At 39.9% G+C, this 15,149-nt stretch overlaps 1 protein-coding gene and 1 long non-coding RNA gene across 2 annotated transcripts in view; one reads left to right on the forward strand and one right to left on the reverse strand.

Moving 5' to 3' along the window:
- The window catches only part of LOC148186858 (uncharacterized), a 100,343-nt gene extending 88,149 nt beyond the window's left edge, over positions 1 to 12,194 (forward strand). The window contains exon 4 of the long non-coding RNA XR_015779043.1: positions 11,596 to 12,194. This is a non-coding gene — a long non-coding RNA (uncharacterized LOC148186858). The remainder of the gene's footprint in view (positions 1 to 11,595) is intronic.
- The window catches only part of afg1lb (AFG1 like ATPase b), a 36,780-nt gene that overhangs the window by 13,025 nt on the left and 8,606 nt on the right, over positions 1 to 15,149 (reverse strand). The window contains exons 6-7 of the mRNA XM_042504067.2: positions 11,612 to 11,711; positions 6,238 to 6,296 (exon numbers count right to left, since the gene is read on the reverse strand). Coding sequence (XP_042360001.2) covers positions 6,238 to 6,296; positions 11,612 to 11,711 — 159 coding nt within the window. The remainder of the gene's footprint in view (positions 1 to 6,237; positions 6,297 to 11,611; positions 11,712 to 15,149) is intronic.

A 15,149-nucleotide genomic window follows, 5' to 3' on the forward strand; every position in this document is an offset into this window, starting at 1 on the left:
AATAACGCTCCAAAGTTAGGATGGATTTTAGCAAAGGAAAAGCGGCATTGCCATTTCACAGGGGTCCCTTGACTTCTGACCTTAAGATATGTAAATGGAAAATTGGTTCTGTGGGTACCTATGAGTCTCCCCTTGACAGATATGCCCACATGCTAGTCCCATTTGCTGTCATTTTATTCCTAATCAAGACAATCTGGTACGAAGTGCTTTACCTTGTCAACATGGACTTCAAAACGGTTTTGAAACGCAAATGAAATTGAAAACATGCTATTAAAAAATGCGATTAATCACCATTGACTATAGAAATTCTGTGATTAATAACGACTAGAAAATAAGCGTTTAACAGCCCTAATTATTTCTAAATTACAGCAAAAAACAGCCTAAAAACAACCTCACAATCTACACTGAATCTTATATTTATTGTGCCATTTAAATACTCCCCATATACAGTTATCTTGCCTTATTTGAACACTAATAGCACCAGCAATGTTACTGTGGTATAAAAACCTGTGTGTGCTTAGGTAAACAAGTTAGTTACCCTCCATATCTTAATTAAAAGGCTGTCCTGAGAATTCAGTTTATCACACCTGAAAAGATTTGTCTTTTTAGCTTCATGATGTGAAAAAACACTGCAGAACATCAGGAGGCGAGCCGATTAATCAGGAGTGCAACAGAGGCAGAGAGCACAGCAAATACAGAAAAAGGGCTATAAATGTACATGATGGTGAAGTTAGAGGTGAGAGGGACATTTCTGAATTCAGTGTTGCCCTCAGATTGCAGGTGGCCTGCTTTACAAATGAACACCTCTAGACCTGCAGAATAATGCAGCTGTGTGCACGCACGCTTGATCAAACACATCTGACACGTGCACACACTCATAATAAAACAGTGGAAGACATCCGTTTGGCAGCAGGAAATAAGCCAAGGTAGTCGGATCTATTCAAAATGAGGGGATTAATAAATAAAAGCTAGAATTAATTTCTTGTTTTCAAAGGGAGCAAAAATCGATTTGTCCCTTATTAATCGTTCAGTTTTAGAAGAGAAACAGTGATATGAAAGAAGTGAGGAACGCCCTCAAGGCGCACAGTGAGTGGCACTGCCCTGCCATTAAATGCTCGGGAAGACAATGAGAGTCATCAAATATCAACATCCATTTGATTTGAACTGGCAGGCTGCCGGCTCTTCACAGGCAGTCCTTCTCACCAAGGTCTTCAGTGGAGGACCACAGCCCTCTAATTCCTCATTTTTTCTTTCTTTATCATCCGGTTTTTATTTATATATTTCTTTTCTGCTCATCACCAACTGCACAGCACACAGCAATTATTAAAAGAGAAAAGGAGAGTTTGTCAAAAGAAGGGTTAAAAACAGCAGGAAACCCAGAGATACTCAAAGTTGCCTCAGGGTTGTTGTCATGTTTTCTTCCCCTTGGCAGCATTGTGTAGAACCGCAATCGAACAAGCGGAGGGAAAATAAAGTCACTATTCTGCTACCAAAACACAGAGACCTGACCTTGGGTGAGTAAAGCCAGCGAGCAGGATAGTAATAGAATAAAGAGTGGGGATAGAGGGGTAGAGAGAGGATGGGAGATGAGAGGTGGAGTGGAGAGGGAGGACAGTTTGAGAGAGAGAAAGAGTAGCTTAGTTACAATACTGGCAGTGTCCATTAAAAAAGCCCTTAAACCCTGTATTTTACAGAACTCTGAGCTTTGCCATGGCTACAAAGAAAAAGAAGCCTTAACAGCTGAATAGGCTTCCTGATGGATTCTAGAGAGATGTTAAAAAGGACAAGAAATGACTGAGTGGATGGAAAAAATAGAAAACTAACTAAAAAGTGAAAAGCAATCAGGGACTTTTAGATGCGGTGAAGTTATATTCTTGCTACGTGTGAATCTACTGAAACGAACAGTGGATTTAGTAACATCTAGTGGTGAGGATTTCAGATTTCAGTAAAACAACAACTGTGACTGTATAAATAATGGACGTAGCTCTCTGATGTCATCCGTTGATTTGTGGACTGCAGTTTTGCTGTAGAGCACTGAGGGATGGATCTGACTTATAAGCCCTTTTTCCACAGAAATCCTGCTATAGAGCTGCTACAAAGTCCCTTATCTATCCTGCGTTTGCATTTTTACACAGAACCAAACAACGGTGGCATCATGCTGCTCTATTTAGGAATTTTAGATAGCATGGCGGCATCGTGGAAACAAAAGAGACGTGACAGGTGTGATGTTTAACACAACAGCGTCAGCCTCCAGTCTGATATGAAACATACGTGTTGGCAACGCTTTCTAAACAATAATGTATCAATAACAGTCATTTGCCTCTACATTTATATGGCTGCTAATCTCATCTTCTACTTGGAAGGTGAAGAGTTCTCAGACCTCATTATTTTATTGTATTTATGACTCTTCTTCTTTGAGTGAGCCGCTAACTGCTCAGTTGCTTTTTACATATCTTGTGTTGGAGGGTGCAAACATAACACGTTTTCAAACATCACACCTGTCTTGCCCATGGTCCCGCTGTACCCTTTTACAGAGACGTGAATTTGGCTTTGCTACTATCTCCCGTGGCTGCTTAAAGGCAACACTGTCCCCCAATTTTGCAGTTGTACCTTGTATACAGAACAGGGAGGCAGCAGAACGGCGCAATATTCCCACCTTGAACAGTCAGTGTAAAAGGGACTCATGAATTTAGCAGTTTCATGTTACCAATCAGTGTTAATCTGGCATTGCTCATCGCAGATGGACGTCTGACTATGGTGGTTAATGCAAAAACACGAGAATGCAAATGGTGCTATCTGGAGCCAGGATTTGGTTCGTCTGTTCTGTGCTATTGTAGAAATATGACGGTGCATCATGGTGGTCTCCACTGACGAGAACCTTCCCCTGGCTGATATAAACAGCTCATTCTAAGGTAACGAAAACACAACAATTCTTATTTTCTGGTGATTATATAGCAGAGAAAACATACTTATTATTATTTTATTCCATTTCTGCCAATATATCCCCCTAAATCCTACACACTGGACCTTTAGAACTTTGTACTTGATCAAATGATTTCTTATTTTTAAGTTTAAGTTTTAAGTTTAGGAAGTTTTAAGTTTAGGAAACTGGATGATTTGGGGGGGGATAGGGCGTTGAGGAAAAAGGGGGTTAATCAGAAGTCAATAGTTAAATAAAGATGTCAACCGAAGCGGACAGAGGCTGTGGATTAACCTCTACCACTCCAGCTCAGGTGATAGGGAGGAGAGGTCAGAGGCTTTTTTTTCACTTTTTAACATCCTCATTCATTCCCTCGCCGGCTTTAGAAACACACTCAGGCACGCACATTCGAAAGCGAGCTGCTTCAGGAAGGAGGACCCGCACCACTGGGGCCCTGCAAGCATTAATTCAATCTATCAAGGGTCAGCTAGTCAGCAGCGTAACCCCGCTAAAACACGCTTTAACTTTACAGAACAGGCCGCTATAGAGAATGCGATGCACCCCCAAAAAAACCCCGACCCCGAAAACCAGATGGCCTCACAAAGGGGAACATGGAACCCTGAAAGAGAGGAGGTAGTGCGGGGCAGAGAAGGACAACAGGCATTCAGGACCTTGATGAGGGTGGATTAGAGAGGGCAAGGGTGCTGCTGGGAGAGTGGGTGGGGAGCAGGGTGACTCTGAGGCCCCCCGAGTTGTAGTGTTTTTACGTGTGAGTATGTGTGTGTTTGAAGACACAGTGGAGCCTAGCTCGGGCACCGCAGATCAATCATGTTGCTCCTAAAGTACCTGTGCTGCCACTTCCCACACTCTTCCCTTATTTAGTGTACAACTGTACTTACATATAGGTACGTGATCTAATACATAATGTGTACATGTAACAGGATCATAATGATCTTCCTATGACATATTTATTATTATATCTAAAGCAGGGTTGCAGCAATATACTGGTTTTAAGGTATACCATGATTGTTACAAAATGCATGTTACAATAAAAATTCAACTGTACGGAAAAGTTCATCTTTATTTTAGTTATTTTTAAAGGGGAGACTTTTTGCACATACCTCCATTAATTTTAGCGATAAAACATTTGCTCAAACAAACTTTACCCTTCTGTTTTCATCCGTTTAACGGCCATTCTAATTCATAATAATGATAATTTTGTGATACCATGATATTTTTTGAGACGGTTATCATGCCATAAAAATCGCATACTGTTGCAACCATAATCTATAACCTGATCAAGTATGAAATTTCTTAGGCCAATAAGACTTATAGTGATATTTGAGAGGAAGAAAATTTAGCAAACATAATTTCAGCTCATGTTAAACATATTTCTCATTTTAAAATTCCAGACTTTTCTGTAAATTTTAAAGACCATGTTTGAGTACAAATATCTAGATGTTTATTTTGTAAATGAAGGGTTTTAAAATCCAACTGTTACATTTCAACTAGGTATGCTATTATGTCTCCAAATAATTGCCAGAAGCTTGTAACTGGGAACTGTAGATCACAGTGGTGAAGGAAGTATTCAGATCATTTACTAAAATAAAAGTACTAACATGACACTGTAAAAATACTCCTCAAATACTGTAATAATGTTACTTAGGTAGAAGTACAATCAGGAACATCTTCTTGAAGTATTAAAAGTTAAAGAACTCAATGCAGAAAATCAAAATCATTAAGATAATAATCAAAAAGTCCTATTTGAGAGGCTAGAACCAAGAAATGCTTTTGCTTGAAAAATGACGATCAGCAAAAATTTGCCAATTAAATTTCCGTCAATCAGCTACTAATTTCAGCTGCACTTGTAATTTTTTTAAATTTGTAAAATAACAACTAAGTTGTAAAAAATCAATGCTGCTTTCAGTGCCACAACCAATAATTGATATTGAGGGCAGAAAAGTTCAGTTTTCTATTAAAAGATAAATATAATAACATTATCACACAAGAAAGCAAGAGAGTATCAGTGTATCACCAACGGCGGAAAATGAGTATTAAAACAGTTTTAAATATACATGATAGACATGTATTGATAAAATTATATTTTACAACACTATTATCTGTGGTACTTATGGGGGGGGGGGTACAGGGGACACATGCTCCTTAATAATTTAGTAAATGTGTATTTGTCCCCCCAATGACAATATTAATGTAGCAAAGGACTTTTATTTTGACTCATTCACACCATGAATTGTTATGAATTGATGCAGAAAATGAACAAAGTGGTGCATTAAATTTACCAAAATGCAGGAAATGAAATGTAAAATTGTAAATTTTCTGGCAGAGGACTTGCAAACCTCTGTTTCATCTCTGAACACAATGTTCAATACAATGTTAAAATACAAGTGCTTTTTTTTATTCACGTCAGTAAGGCGTATTTAAATTAGTCTGTTATCTATAGAAAAATAATGAGAATTTAAAAACAATTTCCGTCATTAGGCCGTAAAATTCAAGTAGCACTGAGTGGTAATCACAAGGGAGCGTTTATCTGCTACATTATACCAGCTGTGAGTGTAACTAGGCCAAACTGTTACATACAACTTAAAGGTCTGTATGTTAAAAAAAATTACATGTGTTTGCCCTGCTGAGCTTTTGTCATTTTTTAATAAATAGTGAAAGAAAAACAGCACATTTGTGGCCCAATACCCTGCAGCTGGATATTGCTAGTCATTCATATTTAGACTAAATACCAATAAAAGATGCAAGAATGCTGCCCTCCTCTGTTGCAAAATGCATGACAACAAATTATTATGCAATTATTTATGATCATGATCACTCCAAACACATCAATGATCATCTGAGATGCAGGCAGGATAATGATGCTACCTGCTTAAATTGCAAAGTAGATTTTTCGCTGGAAATGCTAACCACCGCATCGCTCCTCTCTTCTCCATTGCTCTCTCCCACCACACACCCTCCCCCCATTTTACTTTTGAAATGCAAGCAGTCTGGGTCAGTCACTCAGCTCGTCTCACCCCATCTCCTATTCACATTACCTGTGCTCACTCACGCGCTTTCCATCTCTCCCTACCTTTCTCTCTGTGAGTCTTTCACTGTGCCCTGGTATGATCAAAGACAGCTTTGTGACACTGTGCGAGGCATCCAGGAAGCAGAAAACATCAAACCACTAAAGAGCAACTTGCAAAAAAAAGGCAGACACAGAGGGACAGAGGCGGACATGCGAGTGTGTTTATGTGTGTGTGATAAACAAATGAATTAATTAACAAGACAAGAGAGAGGGATGACTTTGTCTCTACCTTCAGCACGTCGATGAAAGGTAGGAAGGTGTCCCTCTGAAGTCCGTTTTTGTACAGATCTGAAAGAGGAGGGGAGGGCCTGTATTAGAGCTGCTGTTTAGCCTCCTAATAATGTCATTCCCTCGCCGCAGATTGGCAGATAAAGTGGCTATTGATGAACTGAAGGATGGGTGGGGAGGCACGACAAAAGGACTGGGACCAGGAGAGAAAAATGGATTTCTCTACCGGCAGCGGCAGCAACATAAAATTCATTACATTCCCAAACAATGGTGGCGACAGAAAGGACTGTCGCCTTTTCAGCGCCGGACAATGTCCACAGCAGCTCGCTGAATAGATGTTTCAATTAGCTCGGCTGGAACAAATTACATCTGAAGTAGCATCCCTGATAGACAGATAAAACAGATAGGGATTCACACACAAACATGGACAAAGACACACACCCAAAGACACACAGCGAGGCTTAAGCTCTCTCCAGCTGTGGACGTAAACAAGCGGCCGTTGTTGATGTTTGGGCTTACAGTAGGACCTGACACACTTGCTTGATAACTCCTATACTGTAATGGACTGTGCTGTCTGTGAGACATGACTATTGCCAAGGTTAAAAGGATAGTTCAGTATTTTGGGACATACAATTCTATTCGTCCAAGAGTTTTTTCTCAAGAGATCAATACTAATCTGATGTCTGCACTGTAAAGAAAGGAGGACAGGAAACAGCTAAGCACAAAGACTATAAAAAAGTATAAATAATTATCATGACCCTGTTCAATGGTAACAAAGCCTAAAGCACCTCTAAAGTTCACTAAATACCACGTTGTATCTTTTGTGTTTGGTCTGTACACAAGCCAAAATGTAAAATTGCACCCGATCACTAGAAAAAAAGTTGGTATTGTTTTTGCAAACCATGGATATGTGAAATTTTTAGATTATGATGTAGCAGACTCATTGAGACTTCATCTTTAGAACAATGCTGTGGCCCAAAAAATACCTATAGTTAGGAAAAGATGGTGTTTGGGTTCAAAATACCCATGTTTGATAGCACAAAAGCTGCTGAAAAAGTTGCGACATGTCACTAAAAACATCAGTGTTAAACGCAGTAAAAGCTGCTGGAAAATCAGGGAAGTGTCGCTTGAAAAGACCCATGTTCGATGGCACAAAGCTGCTAGAAAAGCATCAGTGGGTTACGAAAAAAAACACCTGCATTCAACAGCACGAAAGCCAATTGAAAAGCAGCCAGACACTAAACACACCCACAGTTGACGGCACAAAAGCCATTAGAAAAGCGGCCAGCGGTCACTCAAAAAACACCCATGTTCTGTGGCACAAAAGCTGCTGGAAAAGCTACTACTGGTTGCTAAAAAACAGCCGCTGTTGTTGTTTGTTGTACTCGAACAGAGATCTGCAAATGTATTGTGCCAATATTTGCTTTTGGTAACTGGGCTGATAAATGATCAGTTGTGGTTTTACAAAAGATTGTGGCCCTGACTATTTCTTGACCATGAGTAGTAAATTCTTAAAGATAGTCTGCCATATAACCGACTGTAAAATCACACTCTTTTATACACTTATGGTTATTTTACAGATTAAACAAGCAAGATATAATGTGTTAATAAGTGAGTTAATTTGTCTGAGCATCTTGTTACCTTTAGATGGAGCCTGGCTTTCTCCCTGTTTCCAGTCTTTGTGCTGAGCTTGGCTAACTGGGTGATAATGGCAACTTTATATTTACAGTATAGACATGAGAGTGTTAGCAATCTCCTTGCCAAACTCTCAATGAGGAAGTGAATTTCCCAAATGTTTAAGTATTCCTTTAAGACAGCAAAGGACGTCGTGTGCTAAATCACAACAGGAGCTACCTGTTTTTCATTTTGTAAGACTATTTCTAATGTCATTGTACTATTGATTGTGACAGATAGATGTGACAATGCCATTGAAAGGGAAATGTACTACTGGGAATCTAATCAATTAATATCAGATATCAGCTGTAGAGATGTCTGCCTTCTCTCCAATAATGAAACTAAATGGCACTCAGCTTGTGGTGCTCAAAGCACCAATAATACACATTTGAAAAACTCAACAGCATGTCACTTTTCAAAAATCATGACCCCGTTACTGACGATTATCCACAGATCTTGTTGTGAGCAGTTTCGTGTAGGAACTATTTTATATCATTCTTACTACCTCTGCCCAAATTATCATTGCCCAGAAGGAAGCATGCATCTTCTCATGGACGAGAGGCTCATGTTGTGAAAGCAAGAGATGTAAACATTAATGGCCTCCTCCTCGGCTGAGCTGTAACGTCAGCTAGCTCTTGTTGCTAAGTGAGCCACCAGTAGATGCGTGCCTCCATCTGTGTGGTGATGTGGTGATAACAGGATTTCTGAAAAGAAAAATTGCTGTAGAGTTTTTAAATTCATTTTCTGATGCTTTGTGCACCACAAGCTAAGTGCCATCCAGTTCTGTAATATTTGAAAGAAGGCAGGTATCTTTACAGCTGATATTTACAACACTTGGTAACTCACACCAAAACGATCTAGATTGATAAATAGCACTACGGGTAAGAGGAAAAATATATGTTTTTGATTTGAGGGTGAACTGTCCCTTTTAGTTCATTAATGTAAACCGCAGTGAGGCTGCTCCACTCAAAAAAATACACCATTTATCCCCCAAATCCCTCTCAATCTCATTAAAGTCTATTAGTGTATAAAAACAATAAACTCTACTTTAGCCATTCTAGTAAAAACCTATCTTTAAATTAACCCTCCAAACACATCAACGGCTGTTTGATACCGGCATCTCCACATCAATAAAGATGTGAAATATATGCCTTTCATGTCCAGTTGTCTCTTATGGCTTTCAGTGTTCCATTACCATGTAATTAATACCAAGTAGGCCCTCTATCAAGTTTGCATGGTTTGGTGCTTTGTTCTTAATAGCTAGTAAATATCAGAGACGCGTGTCTTTGTCTACGAGAACCATCTTTTTGCCATCCACTTCCTACCCACTTTGAGGCTTCAACGTCTTCCCAGTAAAAGAAAGATGTCAGATAGCACATCATGAATTTATCTCCACCTTAATCACCGCCTTGCTCATTCTTTCTCCAACCTTGCTCAGCTGGCAGTAAATGCAACATCAAAGCCTGTTTAAAGGTTGTGTCATGTCTCTAAAAGTGAGCGTTGTATCAAATGTTCCTCTTTTTTCCTCTTGGCTGTTAACAGTAAATAGCTGGTGTGGTCTTGTAAATTGATTCTTTCAAGTATAAGGTAAATATTAAGTGATAATATAGACAAATGTAAAGTAGCGGTGAAGTGTGCTGGTTCAAGAGGAGGAGAAGCAAACCTTGATGTTTCAGGATTATTACTTGTTATTTCAGCTGCAGGCAGATGCTGTACTGGTGTAGCTGAAAGGAGCTTCAGGGCTACGGCATTGTTGGACAATATTTTACTGTTAGCCTTTTGCCTTCGTAGTCCTTCTGAGCTGAGCTTTCTATAGAAGATAGAATTCCTTTCATTCTTGCATGTAAAGGTTCTTTTATACTATTTTTACATACAAAAATAGACAGGTTTATTTCAGACATTTTAACCATCACTGCCCACATACTTCCATGCGTCCCATGTTGGCATAGATACATCTACTAGATGGCACTAGAGGGCCAAATGTTTCTGCAGGAGGAGGTCGTAATAATGTGCCTAAACAGAGGCAAAGTTGTAGATGTCGGTGGTCTGTGAGGCCATTAAGGACAGTGATGGGTGGCTAAAAAAAATGAACATTCAGTGGCGCAAAAGCTGCTGTAAAATCGGTCAAGGGTCACGAAAAAAAAAAACAAGTACGGCTGCGCAAAATGTGGTTGATAAAAAGCACACATTCAAAGACACAAAATCTGCTGGAAATGTTGTCGCTAAAAAGCACACATTGAGTGACACAAAAACTGCTGGATATGCGGCCACCACAAACTAGAGAGCACCCACGGTCAATGGCACAAAAGCGCTGGAATAGCAGTCACTGGACACTAAAACACACCCACAGTTGACAGCACAAGGGCTGCTGGAAAAATAGCTACCTGTCAATAAAAACATCCACATTCTGCAGCACAAAACTGCTGGAAAAGTGGCTACCTGTCGCAAACAGCTAGCCACTTACGGGGGAACAAAAGCCGCTGAAAACATGGCCACTGGTCTCTAGAGAGTAGGTGGCACGAGAGGGCAGAGTCACAAGTTTTTGACAGCAAACACTGAGATGTCAGAGTAGGTCGTAATAATGTACATTTCAACACAGGAAGATTTGTGGAAGCTGCTGGTCTATGAGGCCAAATACATTGTATAATTTCTTTTTACTATACAGATTTCTTCCTTTCTGCCGCTTTTTAAAATGTCTTTGTCATGTTCTATAGTTGTGTCTGGCTTGAAATATGCTAAACTGACCCAATCATTTGTCGTGATACTGCTTAATTTTGTGCCCATCTGTAAACTTTCAGAAAACATGCTCTAATACAGACAAAATTAATGTAGGGTATGAACAGAAGGCTCCAGATGTGTTGTTGTTGCTATTAAAGGACTACACCACCCATAAAACAACATTTTTTATATCAATTACTCACCCAGTGTTACATTGGATTCAGGAAAAAAACTTTATTTCTTGCCCATAACTCAAATTTTAAAAAAAATCCAAAAAAGCTAAGCCAAAACAAAAGTTTAAAAAATCTCACGCAACTCATGCAATTTAATCCAAGTCTCATTTATCCAGTTATATGCTTAAACACGTGCATAATTGCTAAAACCGTACTATTTAAAACACGTGTGTGCCCAGGTACACTCCTCTGCTGTGTTTTGTAAGACTTTTAATACAGAAGTGCTTTAAATAATAAGGTTTTGGTAAATATGCCTGTTTAAGATGTACTGAAAATACAACTGGATAAATGAGTTGGATTGTACTGCATAAGTTGTACAAGAGTTGTACTGATGTTTTGATATAGTTTTGCTGTTTTTAAACATGAATCCCTTCATCAAGAATTTTCTTTTCTCTCTGTTTTTTAATTCTTTGTTTTATTGTGGAGACATGCGAAAAACAATAACTGTAAGTCTTTTTAATAATTTAGCATAACACGGGGTGAGTAATTTGTAAATAAATTATTATTTTGTGGTTGGAGTATTCTTTTAATGTTGTGGTAGTTGTAATGTTTCTGTTACAGAGATAATCCTTTACTTTTACTACTTCATGCGTTGTTGCAAAATCTGACAAAAGAAAAGCTCAAGTACAGTGTTATTCTCATACTTCCTACCACCCATACCTACCATTGTTGTTTAGTATAAACAACACAATGGATAAATAATAGCTTAAAAAGTACAATACGTCTGTGCTTAGATTTCGGTGATCGTACCATCAGGAGGTCTGTTGGAGGTGGCCACCACCACCACTCCGGTCTTGAACAGCGTCTCGAACAGCTGCTTCAGGATCATGGCATCAGCAATGTCGGTCACCTGACAGAACAGAACCAGAGAAGAAGACAGACACATTCACGTACTATATAATTGGCCTTTTCTTGCCTCGGTACACGTGTGTGCGTCTGAGGTCAAACCACGCTATCAACACTCCATGTTGATTAGTGTCATTCAGGTGTGCTCATTCAGTCCTTTGTGTCTGGTCATGGCCATTCACACCCGCACACACCTAAACCACTCAAACTGACTGCAAATGGTCACGAAGCGGCTTTCTGCTGAGGACAAGTAGTTGAGGCAAGGCAGCGGCCCCTGAGCTAATCAGCGGAGCCGACGTGAGAACGACCGAACGCAGGCAAGAAAACGAGGAAGAAAAGATGATGAAAATGGAGCAACGTGAATCCAGACTGGGGTCACGTTGGCAGACAAAGCCTCTACCCATTGTTATCATGTAAAGTCATATAAAGGTGTGTGTTGTATGAACGAGACACGGCTGTAACTACATCAATTCAACTGTCCGCTGCCTTTTTCATCTCCATCATTTCCATCAGTTCACAATAAACAAAGGTCAATGACAACACTGAAGCAAGGACGTTTATGAGTCGCTGGCCGTTAAATGAATAGCTCTGACCTTTCTATTAGTAATGCAGTGCTCTCACTTTTGTTCTTATTCTCTTATCTCGCTCTCTCTCTTTCACCTCTGTTGTTCTTTTGCACAGTAGTCAAAGCAGCACTTATACAACACGCCTGATTAAATACGAGGACTGACTGATACGTGATGAGCATATTGTAACAGAAATTGAATTATTTCAGGCTTCTGTCATTACTCAAAGTTGCCAGTCTCAGGAAAATTGTCATTTATATTAAATAAATAAATAATTCTTCAAATATGACATAAAAATAAACTAAACTAAGTATGCAGCAGAAAGATGAGAATAATTTTAGTTAGAAAATTACATTGCTTTATTGTAATGCAGCATATAAAACTATGAAAAGACAACACTTCTGATATTAAATACCAAAACCCTAACACGATATTTAGTCTCATATCATGATAAAGATATAATATCATGACATTGCCTAGCTTAAGACGTCTTGAATAAAAAGGAGGACTTCTGTCCCGCCCTCTCCTCTCATTCCCTCTTACCTACTTTCCTGTATATAACAGGCACTTCTGATGGCCATACCCACCCATATGTCTCCTTTCATACTCTGGAGAGTCTTCTGCTTTTGCATATTAGCCCCACTGCCCTTGCCAATACTTGATTAACATTTGTGTTAAAGCCTTGATTTTGCTAAGGAGAGGTGGCTAGGGGCATCAAATTAGTGTGTGTGTGTGTGTGTGTGTGTGTGTGTGTGTGTGTGTGTGTGTGTGTGTGTGTGTGTGTGAGTGATTGTGTGTGCACGTAATGAGAATCAACAGAAAGCCAAGGCTCTGTGTCTCTCTGAAGGGGCCCCCATTTCCTCCGACCGCAGGATTTTATTTTCATTTCAAAAGAATCATTTAAAAATGACCTTTTATACAACCTAGATTTGTTTATTCATGTGCCCTCAACATGGGCATAGTATGAGGGGCAATATTGATTGCTGAATGAGTAGGGGGAGCGGGACAGAGAATGGGTACCCACAGAATGAGAAAGGTGGAGGGGACTGATGTAGCACTTGTGGAACACAAAAATAATGGTGCAATCTCCGTCAGCCAATGCCGATATTCAAATGAGCATCCAATTACTCAAGCGGCTGTCAGTTTACAGCGAAGCACACGGGTGCCAAATTAAACCTCTTTTGATGTTACACCTCTTTATGTACACAACCTATGAACAATTTCACAGAGGCTGCACAGTGACTGAGGCCCTGAGACAATGACGTTCAAGCATTTTCTTCTCACTCTTCTTCTACCCTCCTCGCTCTCTTCCCCATCTTTCCACCTCGAACCTCTCAATGGCGATTATTCATTAGGGGAGCTGTGTGGGGGCCGTAAAAGGAGGAAGGGGGGCTACAAATTACTGATAATGGCACGGCGCTAATGAAGAGAATGGAGAAATGTCATTAGCATTTAAGAGGATAAGATCCATCTGACCCGCCGCCGCCAGTCGCTTTCTAGCTCCACTCACTTAAGGAAGCAGGAGAGTGCGACTGATACCCAGAGCCTCATTTGCATGGCTGAGTGGAGGAGGATGCTGATTGGTATAGAAACCCCCCCCATCACCCTCACCCCCAACCTTGCAACCTCTTGTTTATGCATCACAAACAACGTGCACATGTCTGCTTGTTTCCCCTCCATTCAACGGTAGCAACAGTCGACGAGCAAAAACAGCAAAGCTGGCGACAGCAAACAAAACAAATCAATGAGGATGCACAAACAGCCCTGCAGTTTAAAATGTGAAAGACGGGAGGATGAAAGGAACAGCTCTTGATCCTCGCAGATGCATAGAGAGTGATTAGAGAGAGCAAGCGCACCTTCTGTGACCTTTGACCTGCTGGCATTAACTGTAATGATATCAGTAAGAGGAGCGACATTGTGCTGCTAACAGATGTGTTTGGCCGGCTCATGATAAAGACAGAAGCACACGTCTTTCTCTGCTCAGTGAATGACTAACTACCTTACAGAGAATACAGAGAGCGTCGGTAGTGGCTCTCTCCTCTGACACCAGAGGGTAAAATAATGAGAAGATCTGCAGCACTAATGGCTGAAGGGGCCTTTTAGTTGTGTAAATCCACTATGTAAAAACTATGAGTGACTTGGTTTTAATGTTTGGGGAGCAAAGGAGCTGTGTGAGAGTATAAACAAGCAACAAGAGCAGAAAACTGTCTAAACATGTGAAATTACACAATTTTACTCCTGCCGTACTAATAAATGACTACTACAAACTAAGGAAGGTGAGAAAATGTTTCTAATTTATACAGTTCTGCTATATTCAAAAAGGCCACTAGGTGTCCCCAGTCCTGTTTTTGTGGGGTATCAAGATCAGCAGCATCCAGTTGTCCAAACAGAAAAGTCAGTGGATAGTCTCAAATGTTAGACCTGACTTTGTGTAAATAGGCATCAAAAACACTACAGTGTACCTACTCATGCCCCTCTGTGTGTTTATGTACATATTTATGTATATTACAATCTAAAATTTTAGTTTAAAAAATCTATCTAGTTATTGACAAATCTATTTATTTGTGTGTACACAGAGTGTGACATTTAACACTTACTTTTTGAGCAAGAAAGAAGTGACTGCCACCCACAAAAGAAACTAAAGATATCACATTTTTTCCCTCTTCTTTCAAGATTTTATGATCGCTGATCTGTGAGCTACCTAACCGTAGTTGTTGATTTCAGGGAGGTTGGGGTGGGGACATGTCCTCCTCAATATTTAGAAAATTGCATCCCCCTTAGTAACATACTTAGTGTAAGCCTCATGTCCTGTAGCGTTCTGCTGACTCTTTGTCTGCAGCTCTATTCTGTAACATGTCTGCTGTTGGTTTGTCGTT

This window comes from Plectropomus leopardus, chromosome 16, assembly GCF_026936395.1.
Source record: "Plectropomus leopardus strain MGB_pleo_1.0 chromosome 16, ASM2693639v1, whole genome shotgun sequence".
Lineage (NCBI taxonomy): Eukaryota > Metazoa > Chordata > Actinopteri > Perciformes > Serranidae > Plectropomus > Plectropomus leopardus.